This window comes from Euprymna scolopes, chromosome 13, assembly GCF_053919585.1.
Source record: "Euprymna scolopes isolate OS-2025 chromosome 13, ASM5391958v1, whole genome shotgun sequence".
NCBI lineage: Eukaryota > Metazoa > Mollusca > Cephalopoda > Sepiida > Sepiolidae > Euprymna > Euprymna scolopes.
The window spans coordinates 50,632,377-50,655,952 of NC_136494.1; the positions used below are offsets into that span (position 1 = coordinate 50,632,377).

Consider the following 23,576-nt stretch of genomic DNA (forward strand, 5'->3'; position numbering starts at 1 on the left):
GTATGACTGTACATCCTAACGCTGATGCTAATGGTTCTGGCACATCTTCTGAGAGCTCCAATGAAGATGAAGTAGTCCAGCCAATCCCCCTTCGTAGGATTGCCCGCAACAAATGACCACGTCCACCATGCCAAATGTGTGGTCTAGAGATGAGATTAGAGTTGAATATAATAATCAAATAGGAAAGCGCCCCCGTGTGTGTGTGTCGTGCGGTTATACAACTTACCTTCGGATGGGATCTGAGAGAAAGAGAAATTAAAGATGGCATCCATGGATTTATAAGGTGTAGTCTCGTGGAATCTCACGAGATCTCATCTTCCACTGCACATGTATGCAAATGGAATGGGGTCAGTTTTCTGATAAAATATCTGTTGGCAGAGGCAGTGGAGAGAGACGTTCTGGAAGTTGAGAGAGAAAGTTGTCAGTGACGAATTCTAGTTGGACTTTTGCGTATTGTATTTGGTTTATTTTGTTTTGTTGTTTACCAGTCCATTTAACGTCACTTTCTTAACATGGGGAGGTTGGAAGTGTTTATACTACGCTGGGTACTGTCGTAAAAAATAGCAAAAATTGCAAAATTGCAAAATAAATAAAAAATAATGATAAAATAAATACACTATACAAAGTGCAAGTTTTCTTGAAAAAGAAAAATAAATAAATGTATATATATCTATACTCCTATAAATTCGTTTTTCTTTTGTGTGTATTGATATTCATATTAAAAACATTGTTTTCTATTTATTGTATTTATTTGCTTCCCTACGAAAGCAAATTAGATACAAGGTCATTTTTAATGCGGAGTTAAACCAGCTCCCCTAAAACAAGGGTGAAAAGGGGGCACTCTGGCAGTATCCAAATAAATAGTAATTGTCTCAGTATGAAGGGTTTCCCCTACATTGACCAACAATCAATTATGTGCAGCATCTGCAGAACAGATACTACACTTTGAGATATTAAATCTTTTATTCATGTTAACAAATACAGAAAAAAATCAACGATGAAAACTTAGGCACATGGCCAACTCAAAAGGGGGGATTTTGGGGGTCGTTGGTCATCCTTGTCACTCCAGAACTAAACAAAGTCAAAAGTTTCTCCCAGCTAGTATCTTCTTTCACCATAATACCGCATTCACCCTTTCATATTGGGGGACGTCCTAGTAACTCCCAATTTTTAAAACATTTTTTATTGACGTGTAAAAACAAAAAAGCAGATACTACACTTTGATCCTGGCCCGAAGGACAAGAACAACAGAAAAAAGGCAACCCTTTTTTCTATTTATTGTATTTATTTGCTTTCTCAACAAAGCAAATTAGGCACAAGGCCGTTTTTAATGTGGGGTAAAAACCAGCTCCCCTAAAAGTAGGCAAAAAGTGGGCACTCTGGTTACCAAAAATGATAATTGTCCCAGCATAGAGGAATACAATTTTCTTATATATGGGTTGTGGGATTGCATTCACTAGCAAAAGATCTAGCTAATTTGCATATTCTTTTAAACATTCATTTTAATTACTTCCCTATTAGTTTTTTCGGTTTTCTTATGGGATGATCATCTTTAGTTAACTATTACCTGTAATTATATTCATGCAGATATTCTACATGATATATACTTGCGTCATATTTGCGTAAAAAGGTTATAGTAAACACAAAATTGTTTCCATAAATGTTTATGTATACGTATATATTTTTGTTTTATCTATCTATCTATCTATCTATCTATCTATCTATCTATCTATCTATCTATCTATAAAAGTGAACGTGTTTGTGTTTGTGTTTGTGTGTGTGTGTGTGTGTGTGTGTGTGTGTGTGTGTGTGTGTGTGTGTGTGTGTGTGTGTGCATTTCCCTACACAATAACTTTGTCAATTTTAAGCCTACACACCCAAAATTTGATATACAGGGTACTAATTCGTTTTCGGTCAGAAATTTGGCCATTAAGGGGCCAAAGTTCAACGATTTGACCTTTGCGAACTCTACTAAACTCCTCCGCCAATTTTAGGTGTAAACACTTGAAATTTTAGATATAAGTTCCTTGGACATAGATTTAACTTAATAGCTTGATTTGAGCCCCAAACAATAAATGTTAAGGAGGTCATAATAGGGATCAAAGTAAAAAAAAAAATTGGCCTCTGTGGTTTCTACCAAATTACTCAGATACTTTCAGGTCTAAACATTTGAAATTTTACATAAAAGGCATTCAGATATTGGGCAAGCTTTTTAAGATGTTTTGGTCGAAAAGTTTTAGTTACCAATACAGAAATGTATGTATGTATGTATGTATGTATGTATGTATGTATGTTTGCTTGTGTGCTTAAAACTTTTGACAGAAATGACGAATTTTTACAAGATCAGTATCGTTTTGAAGTTCGACAAATATCGAAAAATTGGCTAAAAACATTAATATCTTCACCTTCAACTGGGCACTTTTCTACAGGGGGGAGCACTTTTTTTCGCCGATATTTTTGAAAGTCATCCTCTCCTCTCTATTGTCTAGCCTTAATTAAAACCTACGTCACTTCCGGCTTGGCGGTGGTCGTAACGCCAAAGACGTCAGGTTTTTTCCCCCGTTCTTTTCGTTTTTAGCGGTATGGGTTCGAGCCTGCCTTTCTACTACCACTTTTTTTTTTCACCACACACTCCAAACACCTGGGCAACGCCAGACTGAAATGCTAGTATATATATATATATATATATATATATATATATATATATATATATATATATATATATATATATATATATATATTTATTTATATATATATACACTTGTGCCCGATATTATTCATACCCCTCGGATCTTTGAGATTTCTATAAGAATATTGCTCAAACCAGAAGGTAGACAATATTAAAGGGATTTCAAACAATAAATCAAGCATAAGCATTTAATTTAAACTCAACAAATAAATAAATTATGCAAGTTTGAAACAGTATACAAAGAAAAACAATAATGGCGCTAGTTCAAAATTATTCATACCTCTCTTACTAATAGTCAATAGCATGCCCTTTATTCTTAATAACTACCTGTAACCGTTTTGGATATTTATCAACAAGGTTTTTACAAGCATCAACACTGATTTTTTACCATTCTTCAATGCAGTAGTTCTCCAAATCCCTCAAATTTCTAGGTTTCCGCTTTTTAACCTCAGTTTTCAATATGTGCCAGAGGTTTTCGATAGGGTTCAGGTCGGGACTCTGGCTAGGCCATTCCAAAATATTAATTTGATTATCCTCAAAAAATTTCTTGACTATTTTGGCAGTATGTTTTGGATCATTATCCTGTTGAAGGACCCAGTTTGGTCCTAAATGGAGCTTCTCCGCATCCTGTCTAATGTTTTTCTGGAGTATCTCCAAATATTGCTCCTTCTTCATGGTTCCATCTATCTTGACCAAACTACCTGGACCACTAGCCGAAAAGGAGCCCCAAAACATTAGGCTACCACCACCATGTTTCACCGTGGGTATGGTGTTCTTTGGGTTGTAAGCTTCTCCTTTCTTCCTCCAAACGTAAGAAGCATCCATATGGCCAAACAATTCAATTTTTGTTTCGTCAGTCCACAAAATACTTGAGAAAACAGACTCTGAAGAATTCACATGGGTCCTAGCAAACTTTAGACGTGCTGCAAGGTGTTTTCCGGTGTGCAATGGAGTCCTTCTTGGTCTTCTTCCTTTCAGACCATTTTCATGCAGAGTCCTTTGCAATGTTTGCCTTGATATTTTTATGCCAGAAGACTCCAGATTTTCTAAAATGTCCTTAGTAGTGGTGGTTGGATTTGCATTGACACTGCTTACAATATCCCTGGTGGCTCTAGCAGACAGTTTCCTTTTCCTTCCTCTACCAATCAAGTTGTTTGTTGTGTGGTGGCTCTGGAATTTTTTGATGATGCTCTGTACTGTTGCTGTAGGGACCTCAAATTTCATGGAAATTGACTTGTAACCTAAACCATCCTTATGTGAATTCACAATTTTAGTCCTAAGATCATTACTAAGCTCTTTTTTCTTCCCCATTCTAATAATTTTTATTCTTTTATTGGTTTTCAGTTGATATCATTTTAATTTCTGAAAAATGCAAAAACCGAAATGAAATTAATCAAAGGTTGTATAAAAGCATTCAAAATAAGAATCAAACAGGAAACAAACAGTCAGAAACTCGATTAATACTGAAAAAATAAGGGGGTATGATTATTTTTGAACATTGCAGATTTTATAAATAGTTGTATATTTCTTTTATTACAAGTATCCCGAGATTTTAAAATGACGAAAATGATCAGAAGAGGTTTATTAAGAATATGTATCAATATGGACGTAAACAATAAATTCTTACAAAGTTACACATAATAAACTCAATTTTCAAGGAGGGGTATGAATAATATCGGGCACAAGTGTATATATTCAATTAGTTTACAGTAGATTTTATTTTTAATTTGTTGTATTTATACTTTTTTTCGGTCTTTTTGTTTGGATATTCATCTGCGTCTGTTACTTTGCTAGGTTTAATCCAGTGACTGCCGGTCGAGCCCAAACCATAATTTATGCAAAAGCCCGAGGACCCGGGTCTAATTCTGCTAGAGTGCACACTTTTCTTATACCTAATATGAAACTAAAAATTGCCTTAAAACTTAAATTAAAATTCTCTGATAACTCCTCGTGCAACGCCGAAAAACGGGTTCTGCTAGTTTGTTATAAAAGTCAAGATACATTGGTAAAACAATTCACACAAATCGCTTCTAAAATCTACTCCAGAATTTCCCCAACTCAAAGAGAAATTTTATTAACTCACATCCAATTAAGCAAACATTTTAACTAATGACACAATCTTCCTTTCACCCTTGCGACTAAAGCATCAATATGTGGACAAGCAAAGGTAAAAATTGTATTCAATATGAAGCGCCACTACTTGAGCTCACAGCCAGAACCAGTAGTGAATTTAACAAGTAATGTTGTATCCACTTATAATGTGTGAATAACACGATTATTTGATGGAGTTGGAAATTTGGAAGGACATTTTGAGCCTTCAGCAAAATTTGAAGACATTTGCTGAAATTTGAAATGTAGTATGTAGAAAAACAACAAAATGCGCCATTTATAAATGTATGGAAGCAAATGCACAATCATATAGCTTTAATATTATCATATAATCTATATCACAAGTCTGCAAATAAATCTGCTGCAAATCTTTCAATAATAGTAGTCCTTTGTGGGAAGTTTTATTTCCTCCACATTAAAACCCGACCTTGTGCCTAACTCATTGGAAGACAAGTAAATAGGAACAGGACCTCTGACTGAATTAGATTTTGTGGATTTATATTTGAGCATCTGAAGTAGTTGGCAATGAATCATAAAATATTTCAGCTGTAAAACCAAACATGATTTTAATAGTAATAGAATTAAGTTCTTTAGTTTTTATATTTAAAGAAAAAAAAAACGAAGAATAAATAGTGAAAAGCGTAATCACACCTGCAATAAATACTGTGAAAGATCATCTCTGATGAATTTTTTGGTGGTTCAATTGAGTTCCACTTGACTTCTTCCGGTTTGAAACTAACAACTACCTTATTGGAAGTAGATTGTACCACTTCATCAGAATCTGATTTCTCTGATAATGAAATCACACTTTTCAAGTTTTCTGATCCGGCCATGTTCATATAAGGATTCTTCTTGAAAGCAAGCAACTGTAAAAATAAAAAAGATTTCAGATAAAAAATATTCAACTTCACTCCATTATTTAAAAGTCATGTAATTGGAAAATTGCAAAACTATTAATTTTTAACAGTTCCTCTATTGAGAAATTAGGAAACTTATGAGTATTGGCAGATACTCTGTTAGTGAATTACTGAACTGTAGCAAGAAGTATATCTTAGCAACAATTCTCATGGGAAAATTACAAAACTAATAACGTTTAGTTGTCAAGAAACGAATTCTAATCGATACGAATCGCTCTCCCAACAGCACGTTTCTGCCCTTTTCTTTTCCAATCGACCACACCTGGCCTCTCACCACCAATGTCACACCGCACAATCTGAACGCCAGCAATACGAAATTCTTTTTAAGAGATGTTCACGACTCTTTCTCTTTCTACTTCTCCAGGGAATTTTTCCCAGCTTTTATATCCTCCTATCTAGAAAAAAAAGGAAGAGACAGGAAAAAAATAGCTTCTCCCATCATGCCCTGCCTTCCCAAGATGCCTTTCGTGTATATAAATGAGCTAGCCATCCTTTCCTTCTTCTTTCACAAAGAGCGATGCAGATACGCCCGGTACTTTTTATTTTCTAACCATATACCCCCCCGCCCCCCCCCTGATTTTCGAGATCAATAAGACACTTCATAATCCTTCATGCAAGCAGGCCTCCTCCTCTCACGTTGAGGCCTCTGGGGGACAACTTCTTGGAGATTGACGTTTTCAGGTTCACTACAGACATTCTCGTCCAGTTGTAAAGAACCACAATGTGGGGTTAAGTCGAATTGGGGTGCATTGTTAGCTTCTTGGTGGATCTTGACTTCCTCCTCTTCACTGCCATCACTGCGCACTGGTAGGGTTACATGACGCAGGTCTAGGATATGCTGGAGAATGCCATTCACCATTACGTTGTTCTTTGACTGCATTCCCGTTACAAACCCCCTCTCCCAGCGAGTGGTACATTTTGCATTGGGGGGACTGCAACCACACCTCCTCGCTCACTTTAATGGTAGCTTCTTCACCCTCAATTCCTACCATTTTGTTGCGCAGATGCTGCCACTTATATGCGAAGATGGCTCTATGAGGCACAGTTGTCTCATCTTGTCTGCCAACCTGATCCATGAAACTACCATTTCCGAATCGGATTTGATTTTAATCGTTTTCAATCTCCACTTCAGGGCCAGATTGAATCCTTTCATAGCGGCCTCCAGTTCAGTTATGTTGATATGGGAATAGTCGTTTATCTTTCTTAGCCACACCTCATCTTCCACAGTTACACCTCTCATCTCTAATACGACGCCCAATGCCAGACTGCTGGCATTGCACCAAATCACCCCCGCGTCTCTGCTGCTGACATACCATTCCCCCATTACTGGGTCTTTCGTCACTCTCACGATGATTTCTTGTAGCATCTTCATGACCTCCTTCGTCACATGGCCCTCCCAGCCATCAGTGCCCATTTGTCATGTAATAAAGCTGCACGCTATCCTGAGCCAGCCGACAATTGGATAGTCCGCAGACCGAGAAGAGTTCTCGTTTTGTCAGGTTCGTTCTGATTTGTGGTATTGCATTCCCTCGTCTAAAGACAAGGCTGCCTTTGCCATCTTGGCATAGTTTCAACCCTAACGCCACTCCTCCATCCAAGGACTCTGCTGGTTTTGCAGTCAACCCGTACCTCGCGACATGGCCTCTCACTTTCTCCGCTGTCACCTCTGCTTGGCCTTGTCCACTGTACAGTCTTTACTCAGCACCATCTTCAGCACGGCAGTAATAATTTTGGGGGCTGAGCTCAGCCCAAAGCCTAACCTCGTCAAGCAATACATCTTCTCCTTGTACCGGACCAATTGATGTTGCCAGAGTCTACATTGATCTGGAGATAAGCCGACTTCAGGCCGACAATCTTAGTGGCCCGCTCCATCCTACTCCATTTCCTCATAACCTCTTCGCATACATCAATCCCCTTTCCAGTGTGGCAGGTTACGTATCTATTTAATTCTCTGAAATCTAGTACCGGTCTAACTTTGTTCTTTGTAGGTTGAACAACCGCCAGCAATGGTAGCACTCCTTTTTCTTCCCCTATCGATGGTTTCAGAATTCCCTCTGCTATCCGCCTCTCCACTGCTTCCTCGAATCCTTTTCTTATTTCTCTTCGCAGTGTTTTCTCATAGCAGCTTACTTTGTTTCATAGTTCCAGAGGCCCGGAGATCCATTTCCATTCCACTGTCCACCTCTCACCATCAAACCTCATCAGAAAATCCTCATTCTTGATGCAGCAAGCCTCCGTTTTTTGCATTCTGATATTTCTATCACCTTCCACTCCTGCCATTCCTACTGCGCCGAGGCATCCGAAAGTTACTTGGCCCCTTTCAACGTAGCGCCCCCCAGTTGGTTGATCGCACTTACACCTAAAACTGCATCAACATCACCAACCAGACGATCCAACACCAGGGCTCGTAGTCCAATAGGTACACTTTGCACCAGTACTTCCGTTGTTGTCTTTCCTAGGCATTTCACCTCCCTGCCATCCACGGTCTTAATAGCAGCTAATGTGCCCCACTCGTCCACATCGGTAACAGGTGACCCCCGGTCTCGGCTCTTTGCAGTCACTGGCACCGGAAGCACTTGATGGCAGGCCTCCCCTCCTGTCGCCTCGCTGCCTGTCTCTCGTCATTCAAGTGGGGCCTCATGCACTTATTTCCACTCACAGCTGCAGCCACAATTGGGCCCTTGACATTCTTGACTAGGACTCTGGTGTGGACCAAGAGATCGTCCAATTCCAACGTATTGATCTCAGTGATTCTCTGCATGTTCACGGAGATTTCTTCTGGGAATCCATTCACTAGGTATAGCTTTAACATCATCTCTAGGCTCCTCCCCATGTAACCAGCCAATCCTGCCAGTCTCCTGATCCTGCAGCAAAGACGTCAACAAACTCGCATGTCGACCTCAAACTTGCAAGCTTTCCGAGTGCTTCAAATAGACTCTCAGCGAAAGCCAATTTCAGTCTTTGCTCCACTGAGGCAAGGTCTCTCTTATCTTCATCGCGCATCTGCTGGTAAATAGTGAGGGTTTCCCCCTATAAGTAGAGCGGCAGCAGGGTGACTACGTCTTTGATTTTTTGCAACCTTGCCACCATCTTTAATTTTTCCAGCCATTTAATTAGGTCACCCTCCCCAGTGAAGGGTCTCAACATCTGAGTTGAGAGTCTACAGTAAGCCATGTTAACCTGCTTGACATGCTGAAATAGCTTCTAATCAATACGAATCGCTCTCCCAACAGCACATTTCTGCCCTCTTCTTTTCCAATCGACCACACCTGGCCTCTCGCCACCAATGTCACACCGCACAATCTGAACGTCAGCAATATGAAATTCTTTTCAAGAGATGTTCACGACTCTTTTTTTTCTGCTTCTCCAGGGAATTTTTCCCAGCTTTTATATCCTCCTATCTAGAAAAAAAAGGAAGAGACAGGAAAAAAAAAATATAGCTTCTCCCATCATACCCTGCCTTCCCAAGATGCCCTTCGTGTATATAAATGAGCTAGCCATCCTTTCCTTCTTCTTTCCCAAAGAGCGATGCAGATACGCCCGGTACGTTTTTTTTTTCTAACCATATACCCCACACGCCCCCCCCCTTATTAATGAATAATGCTAGGACAACAGCATATTCTTTTGTTTTGACTCTCGATTGTCTGTCTGTTGATATCTTATATGCTTTTATATAGAGTGATGTGGTTCTCGGTTGATTTACTGTGTCGGTATTTCGACTTAGCTCTCGAGCTGAGCGGTCAACGGACCATTCGCCCATTTCGGGGCACGCACGCCCACGCGCTTCACGCCACCTGCAACTGCGTGGGGCAAGAGCTTACAGACAGTATGTACACTTTATACACTTTCTCTCTCCATGAACTGGATTGACTTTCTCACTTTTTTTTCCCTTTTGCTTTGGTCCATCTACCAGACAAGTTCGCATCCACAGCTAGTGGCCTGAAGATATTTCCACGTGGACGAGTACCAACATGTGCGTACAACTTTACTGATGTCAACCCTCTATCTTTTTCTTTGTCTACACGCTGGACTGCCATTTCCCTGTTCCACTACATTACTCACTCCTTTTTCCATGCGCGGACATGAACACGTGTTACACCTAAAATATTCATTTTTCAACAGAAAATAAACGACATGTTTATTTTATCCAGTGATTGAGTTTTGTTTCCTTCATTCCATTCGTTTCATTATTTTCTTTTGTAGCGAGTTAGGATATTTGTATCCTGGCCCGCAACAGACTCGAATTTTCAGTAAAGAGTTATTTATTTTTTCTGTGGAAAACATTGTTGCTTTTCGGTGAAAAGAACCTTTTTTTTGGGGGGGGGGATAATTTTGCGAGGGAATGTTTCTTGCAGCAGAGAATATTAACACCACGTGCGTGAAAGGAGTCGAGTTGACCCATGTTTTTGTTGTTGTTTAAATGTTCAAGGTGCGCGTTTAAGGCAGGGGGTTGGTAATAGAAAAATGTAGCATGAAAGCAAACAAAAATGTCAAGTATTTTCGTACACAAAGAAAGTATTCACTCTTTTTTATGTAGCCATTGTGAAAGAAAAGATGTTTTTCTTTGTTTTGTTTGTTTCAAGGGAAATGTATCCGATTGAATATCGTTTTCTGATTTTCAGCGAAAATGTGTTCAGTATTTCTAGTGAAATGTGTTTCCGCAAAAATGTTTTTATTTATTTTTTTTTATATATGACATGTGCCTGTTTGATGAATGTTTAAGCTTTTTAAGTTTAAAGTGTCCGGCGAGAATGTTTTGTTCTTTTCAGTGAAAAGAATATCCGGTGAGAGAACCGTGTTCTAATGGCTTCTCTTTATGGGAAAAGGACGTTTGAAGATGTCTTCACTTTTCTGTGAAAAGTTCGTACCTTTTTTTTAATGCTCCTTTTCTTTTCTTTTTTTTGGTTCGTGACGACTATGCGGTCAAACCTAATTTTTGAAAGGAAAAAAAATTCTCCGGCAACGAGAAGTGTTAGCGACACTGAAAGTTTTTGTTTTTAAGAGGCTAGAAAAAAAGAAGATAACAAACTCAGCCTCCGTAATGGGGGGGGGTCACCTCAAACACACAAAAAAAGGATTATAATTTCAAAAAGTATCTCCACTCCCGTTGCGCCTACTCTCCTGCCCGATGTGGAATCGCTCAGCACCGAGAAATGAAGCTCGTTTTGTAGTTTCCAGTTTCGCACGTAATAAAATGCTGGCCGCCATCTTTGTTTTTCCTTTTCTCGGCCTGAACTCACTCGCTGAGCACCCATGGTAAGACTTGTTTTTTCTTAGCTTCTAGCCACATACCTCCCTGATCTCAAGATCATATTTCGTAGTCTCTCATCCACTGTGGCGCAGCGGTCGCCTCTCTCTACTTGGCCTCTGAGGTGTCTCGTCCTCCTATTGCTGCACATTCCCCTTCATTGCTTCACCTTCCACTGGTCTGATGTCAAGAATATGCCTCGGTACTCCATCCACCACAATGTTGTTTCTAGTGTTCCTCCCAGTCACGCGACCTCTACTCCATTGTGTGGTGCAGCGCCCCCCCCCCCCGGTGGCTTCACCCATACCTCATCCTCAAGTTTAATGATCCCTGTGGCCTCTGCCTCTCTGCTTGCCGGCTCAACCCTGGGATGTCTCCAGAAATAGTCGAACGTTGACAGTTGCGGAACCGTCTCTGGCACTTGCCCCAATCTAGGCGACATATTATATCAGTAGACGGCTTGCTCAGGTGAGGTGCCTCCTTTTTCCACAACAGCCTTTATGGTGTGGTGGTTTCTCTCCACAATCCCATTGCCACTGGGTCTGTAGGCAGCTCTGAAAAATTGTTGGATATTCTATTTCTTCATTACTTCCGTCACTGCTACTGACTTGAATGTGGTCCCATTGTCGGTCAACAACTCTTCCACGGGACCTCGCTGCAAAAACACCTCATCATCATTGCCTGTTCCTCCACGTAGCTTCTTCCATAGAGCAAATCGCCCGGGCCTGCAGTCAATCATGGTCAGGTAAAGTCTATCCCTGTAATTGGTGACATCGCATGCCAGTCTCTCCCAGGTCCCACTCACCCCCAATTGACCAGCTTCATGCGTGCTTGAAGCAGGATCAATCGACTGATATCTGTCGCATGTCCTGACCACTTGCCTCACTTGCTCCTTGGTGACACTTGGGTCGACTTTCTTCACCAAGTACCACGTCCTCTCTACCCCCATATGGATCAGATTGTGCAGCTCCAACATCATCTAGATCCGATGTAGCAACAACATCTTTCTTTGGCAAAAGCCAACTCTTCTTCACTCTCGTGAGAACATCTGCTCGGTTCTTCTCAGAAGCCACCATGTCTATGCGAAGCTTCAAACAAAACTCCTGCATCAGCTCAGCTAGCATCCCAAGCCTGCGCTTCACTAACATCTCTGCTGCCCCTTTCGTTCTTATCCTTTTTTCACTTGAAATGAGGGACTTTAGCCAAGCAAACACCGTAGCAGAGTCTGTTTTGATGCAGATGTCACGAAGTCCCCATTGCAAGGATAGATTGACCCCTTTGATTATCGCATCTAATTCCGCTACATTGATGTGGCTGACATCATTCTTCTTCCTTAACCAGGCTGCATCTTCTGCAACTACTCCTCCAACTTCTAAAACGACCTCTGTTGCAATGCTGCTTGCATCACACCACACGACTCCATCCAATGTTCGCGGTACGTTCCAGGTTCCCTGGACTGGGTCTTGCCATTCTGCTTCTTTCAGGAGCTCTTCCGTCATGGCGACCGTTCTTCCTCCCACTTTATCATTCCATCCTTTTCCTTCGGCATGCCTATTTATGTAGCTGCATGCTGGTCTAAGCCAGCCAGCAACGGGGTAATGTCCGATCAACTTTCTACATATAGAAAAAAGTTCCCGTCTGTTGAGCTCTTGCTTCAGTTGTGGGATCTCGTTCCCCCTGCAAAACTCTAGGCTGCCTGGTGCACCTCGTTTCAGCCTTAGCCTCAAAGCAGCCCCTCCGTCTAATTTTTCAGGTGCTTTGGCGACCAACCCAAACCTCTTCAAATGAGCCACCACTTCCTTGGCAGTTACCAGAGTCTCATTCACAAGAATGTTGTCTATGTATGAACTCACTGTGCAATTTCCTTTTTTCATTGTCTCCAGAATCTTCCAGAGGATAATTGACATGATCTTGGGTGCCGAATTCAACCCGAACCCCACTCACGTAAGGCAGTAGGTTTTGCCTTTGTACCTGACTAACTGGTATTTCCAGAACTTCTTGGCGATGTGGAGTTGCAAATAGGCAGATTTTAGATCTACCAACATTCATCTGCATTAATGGCACTCAACATGTTGGTTTAGCTCTCGGAAATCCAGGACCGGTCTTACTTTCCCTTTAGTTGGTTGCAGAATGGCCATCAACTGCAAAATGCCCGACTCAACGTCATCTGCCCAAGGCAGCAGTATACTCAATCCATTGGCCCATTTCTTGTTCAAACTCCTTTCCTCTAAGCGAATTAGTGTAGCACGCCACCCTGTTTATCAGCAATGGTGCTTGATGTTTCCATGCCCACTCCACTGTCCACTGCTCTCCGTCGAATTCGGCTCAGAAGTCCTGATCTTTGATCAACATTTTTCTTTCCTCCCTGGCCTTGCTGGTCCCTCCGGGAGCTTGCTTTGTCACTGCGCACTCAGCTAGTCCAAACCTCACGTTGTTGCATGTGATGGTAACGCCTTCAAGTCAGCATATAACATCCATTCCAATGATGGCTTAGACGCCAGGCATTAGATGATCGGTGACAATTGCATGGACCCTCATCCGGTGTTCAGCAATATCAATAGTGATGGTCTTCCTCCCTCAGCACTTCACTCACGACCCATCAAATGCCACTACTTCGCCCTTCCCTTTCAATCATCCGACCAGGGTCGTGTGCACCATGGTAGTGGTACAGCCAGTATCGATCAGGGCCATAACTCCCCGTCCTTCCACCATGATCTTCTGCTTGGGCATCTGCTGTGAGTACGCCACTATTCCTGAATCGAGGCAGCTGCTAGCACGTCGGCTTCCCCTTGCCAGTTTCCCAAACTCATGCATTTCACCGCTAAATGGCCTCTCCGATTGCATTTATAACACACTGTCCATTGCAAGAACTTCCTGCAGTCTCTTCTCATGTGTGGCTCCGCACATTCGAAGCATGCCACTCTCGGGTTCGGCAGACTCCTGCCCACATTCTGCTGTATCATTGCTGTTTCCACTCCCGGCTGCTGCAAACGTTTCGATATCTCTTCCGGGAACCCGGTAATGAACGTCATTTTGACTACGTGACTCATGGCGTGTCTCCTGATGCCCGACAACTCAACTAATCTCCTTATCTCGTTCGCGTAGACATCAACAGATTCACCAGTCCACCTCTTCTTCTTCAACTTATACAAGGCCTTGAAAGGCCCCTCTGCAAAAGTTTCGATCAGTCGACCCTTGATGGCGTCCGTGTCACCGTGTTCTCCCACGCTGAGCTCCAAATAGAGGGCCAGCGTGTCCCCTTCTAGAAACAGTGGTAATACTGCGGCCACATCGTCCAACTTTTGAATCCTTGCCATAAGGTCCACTTTTTTAAGCCACACCACCACATCACCGTCGCCATTAAAAGGCTTAATCATGTTGCTTATGCCTGTGTTGGCCATTGCCGAAATAGCTTGAGCCTCTGTAAAGGGGGGGTTCACTTCAAACACATAAAAAAGGATTATAATTTCAGAAAGTATCTCCACTCCCGTTGCGCCTACTGGAATCACTCAGCACCGAGAAATGAAGCTCGTTTTGTAGTTTCCAGCTTCACGCGCACACAAGATTATGCAATAACGCACGTAATAAAATGCTGGCCGCCATCTTTTTCCTTTTCTCGGCCTGAACTCACTCGTTGAGCACCCATGGTAAGACTTGTTTTTTCTTAGCTTCTAACCACACAAACAAAGCCATTGAAGGCTGCGTATTTGGGGATCATCAAAATATAGAATAAAAGAAAACGTTAGTAGCGTGTACAAGAGAGAAACGGGTTAGTAGCTGGAAGTGTTCTTGCATGTAAAGACAGATTAAATATTATGCCGGCTTGTTGAAGGAGAGAATAGTTCTTTATACACTTGCTGTAGCCAGTAGTCATAGAGATGAAGGAGGCCAGTTAAAGGAGGAAGAGCAAAGTCTTCAGTGTGTTGTAGTGAGTTGTTGGTGTATCGACGGGACGAGTTTTGTAGCATGATAAAAAAAGGTTCGTTTGGGTAACGCATGTGGAAATAAGTGTTTAAAGGTCGCCATGTTGGTTTATTGTACTCATGTTACTCTGAGGCCAAAGGTGAATGTCTGCTGCGAAAACCAGGGAGAAAAAGTGTAAGAGGGGAAGTGTTTGTCAGTTTTACCTTTTATACACCTGGTTATGTGACTGGTTGTGATTGGGCAAGCCAGTAAGATGGAAGATTTAAATCTCGAGCTGCAAGATTTGGCCCTTGCCTGCTATTGTAGGAAGTTTCGACTGCTACAGACTTATATGAGTTATTATGGTTGGAGGAGTCAGAGAGAGCAGATCAGAAAAAGTCTGTCTCTGATTCTCCGAAAATATGGACCAGCAGACTTCTCATAGAGGTGACGAAATAGAAATGTTGGTTAAAACCATAGCCAAATAAGGACCCTTCTTCTAAAGATGAGAAACGACTGACTGTGGAAAATGATTCTAGTAAAGCAACTGGCCCTGACAGCATTCCAATTATAGTGCTGAAAAAGCTTCAACCAGAACTTGCCCCCATACTTACAAAACTGTTTAAGCGTTGCCTTAAGGAGAAGTGCTTTCCAACACCCTGGAAAATCTCATCAGTATGCCTTGTATTTAAGAATTCAGGTGATAAGTCGTCTCCCTCTCAATACAGACCAATAAGTTTCATGTGTGTCATGAGTAAGTTGCTGGAATCCATATTAAATAGAGAAGTAGTCAACTACCTCAGCAGAAATAACCTTTTTAGTGACATGCAATATGGTTTCCGTTCTGCTAGATCTACAGCAGATGTGCTTACAGTTATATCTCATACGATTAGTGAATCGCTCGACGGAGGCTACCTTTTTAGGGCAATTGCTCTTGACACATCAAAGGTCTTTGATAGAGTTTGGCATAAATATTTACCTCACAAAATATCCAGCTATAGTATAACTGGAAATATCTTCTCAATTATTAAATCATTTCTCTCTGATAGATTCAAAAGAGTAGTGGTTGATGGGAAGAAATCAGAAGCTCACAGTATTAATGCTGGATCCCTCAGGGGTCCATCCTTCCTGATTTATATTAATGATCCTTCCAAATCACATCCTTACATCATTCGTAGATATTTATGCTGATGACACTACTATCTATGGTAGCACATCTAAGACCGTAAACGACCAAGTTCTCTCCAATTCTCTCTCCTCTGATCTTGATCACGTTGTACAATGGGGAAAGAGGTGGCTTGTTATTTGTAATGCATATAAAACCAAGCTTTTATCTTTACATCATCAACACTCTAATCCCCATCTGGCATTAATTGAAATGAATGGATCTCGTCTTGGGGGAGGCCTCATGTTTTGACAAGCTTCTGGGCTTGACCTTTACTCCTGATCTTAAATGGAACACATACATTAAATCTGTTGCCAAAACCACTGGAAAAATGGTAGGATTCTTCTATCGATCCAGTAGATATCTCACTGCTGATGTAATTCTCTATCTATATAAGAGCCATGTACGTCCAAGGATGAAGTACTGTTGCCGCATCTAGGCAGGAGCTGCTAGAAAGGACTTATCCTGTCTCGATAGAGTTCAAAATAGGCTTCGTAGCCTCGTAGGAGATGTCCTTTTCTCTTCCCTGCAACCTCTTTCTCACAGAAGAGATGCTGTGAATTTGCCTCTGCTTTATCGTTATTTTCATAGCAAGTACTCGGCTGAGCTCCAATCTATGGTTTCACAAAAAACACCCATCTAACAGAAAACACTAAATAATTTCCCCCACTCTTTATCTGTGCCTAAACCTAAACATAGCTTCTTTCCTGCATGCCTATGGAATTGTTTTCCATTTTCCTGCTTTCCAGCTGACTACAGTATGGTTGTCTTCAAGTCTAACATAAACAAGTTTTTGATAAGCCGTTCCGTATGAATTAACAAATTTACCAAATTTCCATTACTAACGATTACTTTATTGTCCAATTGTCTACTGTACACTCTTTAACCATTATCCTCGAGTGGCCTCTTGGCCTTGATAAGTGGTGATGCGTTTGTAAAAAAAAAATACGAAATAAGAAAAGGCTTTTGAATAAGTAGATATTATTGAGGCAGTAACATAGAAAATACTAAATACAATAACTCTCTTCTAATATTTTTCCAGATTTATTCGTTTAAATCATTCTCCTATAAGAAGAATCTGTCTTTTTTGATATTAACGTCTATAATTCAATTCGAGTTTTATTTACCTTCGACCTTTTGTCATTTTGAGAATTGATTATTAGGAAATCATAATTCTTTCCTTCCGAAAATCTGCCAACTCTGCTGTTAGTCACCGTGGACCCTAAGCCCTTGGTGAAGATCATACTCTATACCAGCTTTATCCAGTAATGGCTTGAGCAAATAGAGGCACATCTCACCACTCACGACATAACTTCAGAGTTTAGAGATGGAATCGAACCCAAGACGCCCAGTTACAAGACTGGAGTGGTCTTGCCATCATCCACCCATAGAAGTAGACTCGCCCGCTTGCATGAGAGGCAAGAGCAGGCTACTTAAACAAGACATTCACAGCAACCGGTGTGCTTTCAAATATATGTTGTCTTGCCGACACTTTAAATCGCGTTGCCGATATAGGAAACCTGCTACAAACAATGTTGGAATATGGACGAACAAACACAACATTACTTCAACAGATCCTCAAGCTACAGCAAGAGAACATCGCCCTGCGAAGAAACGGAGGACAGTCCAGCAAGCCACTTACAACACAGACCTACCATAGAACCAAACTCAAGTGATTCTGACTGGGCGATATCCATCGACTCCTGGAATAGATACAAGAAAATGTGTGGGTTGACGAAACCAACAGTGTTATGAAACAAGCTGAGAATGGCATGTTCCCCAGAAGTAAACTGGCTGTTGTTCGACATGGTAGGAGCAGAAATACTGAACTCCATCACTGAAGAACAGCTGTTATGACACATAAAGCTCGTTGCCGTCAGAAGCCTACACAAAGAAGTGTACTGGCAAGAATTCCACTCCGTAAGGCAGAAGGACAGGGAATCAGTTACAGACTTTGTGGCACAACTTCAATCAGTAGCAAGATTCTGTGACTGTTCAGTGACTTGTCTGAATGGGATTGGATGCGGTTAGAAAGTCAGCTACTCCAACGATATGGTATCAGGACAAATGGTGGCAGGGCTGGCAAACCTGGAGCATTAAAGCAAGGTGCTGTTGGAGGCTGTGACGCTTACGACACTGGAAGAAAAATTCAACAGGCTTGTCAACCTAGAGAACACAGACACGTCTATCTTCATCTCCACAGTAGTATATACCCTACTACAACGAACATACAAAGGTCGGGCCACAGGCAGTGGCCTCAGGAGAACCAGACCTGTAAATGTAAAAGGCTTGCCGAAAACTGAAGCAGGGGTTCAGCAACAGATCTACAGTGGGAGTGGTTGGAACAGAATCTAGAACTCTCACTACCCAAGGACACAAAAAGGGTCGTAACCAGATGATTTGCCAAGATGGACAAATAAAAAAGAGAGGTGAAACCAACCTGACAAAACCAAAGGCCGTGCTACACCTTATTTAGAACAAAAATTAGTTCTGAAGAGGTACCCTGATTCAGCACCAACCCTGAAGGTAGAGATAACTCCAATTCCAGAGGCCCATGCAGAATTTGGGTGCATCTCAATAGGGCCAGCTGGCCTCCATACTCATCAGATTGATGTGATCGCAGACACTGGGGCACAGACATGCTCTAGCAGACTAGAAATCAAAAAAATTTTGATGTTTCCAGACAAATATCTAGTACCGACCAGTCACCAAATTCGGGGAATCACAGAAGATCTATTAAGCATAAAAGGCTTGATATTTACTAAAATCAGAGTAGGATCACGGAAAACACGTCAGATTATATATGTATCAAAACATATCTCAGATTTCAGCCCTAAAAGACCTTGGTCTGGTACCAGAGAACTTTCCAGACCCAACTTCACAGCAGAACATAGCAACAAGTGATGGCGGAAAGACACCATATGGGTGCCCACAAAGAACTAATGTCCCACCTAAACCGGACAGTATCTCCTTTGTCCCTACGGAAGAAAACAGACCCTAATTGGAACGATGGATGAAGAAACATTTTGAGTCCAGTGCATTCAATGTATGCCAAGATCAACGGCTGCAGGTGATGAAAGGAAAACCCATGCGACCAAACCCGGGGACCAAATCCTCAGCTGTCCACACCCCAATCCCAGTCCCACATCAAGACATGGCATTGGACATCATAGAACCTCTACCAGTGGGTACACCTACAACATGGTGCTCCAAATTGGTGGTTGCACTGAAAAAGGACGGGCACCGAGGCGTACGGTAAACCTACAAAAGCTCAACACTGCTACCCTACGAAAAACCCATCATACACAGTTTCCTTTCAACCAGGCATCGCTGGTGCTTGCGAAAATTAGAAAAACCATCTAGGATGCATGGAATAGCTATCATAGCCTAACCCTCTCCCCGTCAGCAAGAGATGCAACTACTTCATCACGGAATGGGGCAGATACCGTTATTTTCGGGCACCACAAGGATTCCAAGCATCAAGAGACGCATATAAATGCAGGTTCGACAATATCACTGTAGGAAAACAAGATGTATGGACGACACGATACTATGGGACGACTCTATTGAAACATCATTTTGGCATACTATGGAGTACATAAATAACTGCAGCAAAAATTATATCGTATTCAATCCCCAGAAATTTCACTTTGCAGAAAAAGAGGTGGAATTTGCCGGGTTCTTGATAATGAAAGATGGGATAAATGACTGAAGCAATACGGACTTTTCCGACACCAAAAAATATAACTGACATAAGATCCTGGTTTGGAATGATAAACCAGGTAGCCTATGCTTTTCATCAGGCCAAAGTAATGGCCCCGTTCCGGGAGCTGCTGAAGACAAAAAATTGAAAGTTCTACTGGGACAGCACACTTGATCAAATTTTCAAAGAGTCGAAAAGAAGGATTGCAGAAGAGATTGAGAACGGTGTAAACACCTTTGAAGTGAACAGACCAACTTGTTTGTCGACGGACTTCAGTAGGATAGGCTTGGGATATTTTCTTTTCCAGAAGCACTGCAACTGTGCCTCCGAAGCCGGACCGAAGTGTGGGGAGGACCACTGGAGATTAATCCTGGCCAGCTCCCAATTTACTAATGACGCAGAGTCCCGATATACACCAGTTAAAAGTGGGGCATTGGCATTAGTCTATGGACTAGAAGCATGCTGCATGTTCGTTTTGGGATGCCCAGAGCTGTTAGTCACCGTGGACCATAAGCCCTTGGTGAAGATCATCTCGGATAAAGCTCTGGAGGACATAAAGAACCCAGGACTGTTCAACTTCAAAGAGCGGTCCTTGATGTACAAATTTCGAATAAAGCATCTCCCTGGCAAACTCCATGTGGTACCAGACTATACATCGAGATGTCCAGTAATGTTAAGCCAGGAGGAAGCAAACAAAAAGGACATCGCACAAACTATGGATAGTGCATAAGAGCGTCGTTTAACTCCACCTATGAGCAGGACCCCAGATTAAGGGCAATAACATGGGACAGGATTGTGGCTACAGCTGCTACTGACAATGAATGCTGTACCCACGCCGAATTCATACAAAATGGTTTCCCTAAATCTTGGCATGAACTGCCAGAGACAATTTGCCGGTTTTGGCATATGAAAGAGGAGTTATATTGCTTGGAAGTGGTGACGATAATGGAAAATAAAATCCTCATACTCAGAAAACTACGTGTGGAGGTTCTAGAATCGCTCCATTCGGCGCATCAGGCATCAATGGAATGTTGGCAAACTGTTTTGGCCAGGACTGGACACGAGCATTCGTCAGACCTGGGCCCAGTGCAAAGTATGCAACGTAATGGCTCCGTCACAACCTAGGGAACCTCTAATGCCACCCTCGAACCCCGAGTTCCATTTCAGAAAACGGTGACGGACTTTTTCGATTTACGAGGGAAGAACTACCTCATATATGCAGATAGATACACTGGATGGGTAGAAGTCATTCTAATGTCGATCAGGAATGCCAAGGCCACATGTGATGCTCTACCAAACTGGTTCTGCACATACATCATCCTGGAGGAACTGTCAACTGATGGTGGACCACCGTTTGACTCCAGTAAATATAACCGGTTCCTAGATAATTGGGGCATAAGGAAACGAACATCATCGGCATATTACCCTCAAAGCAACGGGAGAGCAGAATTGGCTGTTAAAACAGCTAAAAGGATACTTATTGATAGCACGGACAGTTGTGGTCGCCTCTGCCATGACCAGGCAGCTAGATCCTACTGACTAATCACAACACCCTAATAAAGACCTACATATGTCTCCAACGATGATGCTCTACGGTCGCATGATAAAGGACCATCTCCCAGTGCTCCAGGACCAGTATCGAATCCATAAAGGCTGGAGAGAAATCAATCATTATAGGGAAACAGTGATGGCAAAAAGACACTTACGGAATGAAAGGGAATACAATCTAAAATGCCACCCAACTGAAAATTGGGGAAACGGTGAAGGTTCAAAACCAAGTTGGACCACACCTGCACCGATGGGCAAAGACGGGAAGGGTGGTGGAAACACTGGGTAACAGGCAGTATAATGTATAATGTGATGGGAGTAACCGGGTAACCCCTCACAATCACAGATTCCTCTCAAGAATAAACCGCGTGGTAGATACTCCTTGTCATTCGATACATGAGGAACCACCAGGAATGTTGGACAGCCTAACAAGGTCCGAAATACCGGGACAACGGTCCCCCACATGTACGGATCAACACCAGCCTGAAACATCCAACACTCTATCAGAACAGATGGAGGTGGATGACACAGCATCCTCTGGGATGATGGAGGTTGAGGAAGACCAACCTGTGCGTCGTAGCAAAAGGTTGATGCAACCACCCAGGAACCTATCCCCACAGAAATGGGGCATGTCGCACAACTACTCCAGAGTCTCAAATCATTGGACCACAATGCGAGTATCTTGTGGCCCTGGAAGGGGGAGGGCATGTAGAGGTGGAATCGAACCCAAGATGCCCAGTTACAAGACCAGAGTGGTTATGGCGTTATCCCCCCATAGAAGTAGACTCGCCCGCTTGTATGAGAGGTGAGAGCACGCTACATAAACAAGACATTCAAGGCAACCGGTGTGCTTTCAAATATACGTCGTCTTGCCAATACTTTAAAAGTTGAAACAATTAAACTCATTAGTTGGCTTATGAATGATCATTGATGTTCAGTATGGATACCTTAAAGTTGAGGTACTTCATTGTATATCTTTGTCTGTTGATCATCATTTCTAGACAATGAGTTAATAGGAGATCGTTTGCCTAGCTAGCTTCTTTGGCAGATGTGTCGTGGTTTCAAAATCACCGCCTCCATTTTTTTTTCTTTCTTTGCTCCCGCTTTCCTCTTTGCTTTCCCTTCCGTTAAACAAAGAAGATGATAGGCTAACGCCAGCTAAACGTATGAACATACCCGGTTTAAACGTACACATTCACCTCGCCTTTCTCTTTTCATCATCGATTTTGCTACAAAGGTAAGAATTACAATATATCATCAAAACGCCAACAAAATAGGCAATTGACGTTTTATGTTTTAAACGAAATTGATTTAAATGGAATCACAAACTCACAATGTACTTTGATTGCAAAAATTTAGTTAAAGAACTAATTAGAGTCGCTTGATGTCTTATTGGGAGCGATGCCTCTAATATCACACAGGCCAAATGAATACAGCCAGCCTCAGATACACCGAGGCAGTTTCGCCCGTCCCCTGCGGGGTCTGGGCATGAATCTCAAAGACCATATGTGGGAGCGACCCCACATATAAGATCATTGATCTTGTAGCAATCAGTTATTGGTCAATGTAGGGGAAACCCTTCATACCAATTGTCACTATCCAGCTCCCCTACTTCCCGGGGAAGTTGGTCCCCATTTCTCATTTCACCTTCACTCCTCACATTAAAAATCGGCCTTGTGCCTAATTTGCTCAGTAAGGAACAAAATACATCCAGGCAGTTTCGTGCGTCCCTCGCGGGTGCTGGTCATTAGTCTCAAAGACCATATGTGGGGCGACCCCACAGATAACACCTTAGTCAATGTAGGGGCAACCCTTCATACCAATTGTCACTATCCAGCTCCCTTACTTCCCAGGGAGTTGGTCCCCATTTCACCTTCACTCCTCACATTAAAAATCGACCTTGTGCCTAATTTGCTCATTAAGGAAGAAAATAAATCCAGGCAGTTTCGCCCGTCCTTTGTGGGGGCTGGTCATGAATCTCAAAGACCATATGTGGGGGCAACCCCACATATAAGTCCTTGGTCAATGTAGGGGCAAGCCTTCATACTATTGCGCTTGAGTAATAAGTTATTGGTCAATGTAGAGGAAACCCTTTATACCAATCGTCACTATCCAGCTTCCCTACTCCACGGGGAGTTGTGCTCATTGCCCCTTTCACTCTCTATATTAAAAAACGGCCTTTTGCCTTGTTTGCTCAGTGGGGAAGCAAATAAATCGAGGCAGTTGCGCCTGGTCCCTACGGTGACTGTGCATGAATCTCAAACACATATGTTGGGGCGACCCCACATATAAGA

General features: G+C 42.2%; 1 protein-coding gene across 1 annotated transcript in view; it reads right to left on the bottom strand.

Moving 5' to 3' along the window:
- Positions 1–17,839, bottom strand: part of LOC145292252 (polycystin-1-like protein 2) — a 137,744-nt gene extending 119,905 nt beyond the window's left edge. Inside the window, exons 1-2 of the mRNA XM_080138573.1 lie at positions 17,687–17,839; positions 5,450–5,664 (exon numbers count right to left, since the gene is read on the bottom strand). Coding sequence (XP_079994699.1) covers positions 5,450–5,664; positions 17,687–17,839 — 368 coding nt within the window. The remainder of the gene's footprint in view (positions 1–5,449; positions 5,665–17,686) is intronic.
- Between the last annotated feature and the right edge of the window lie 5,737 nt (positions 17,840–23,576).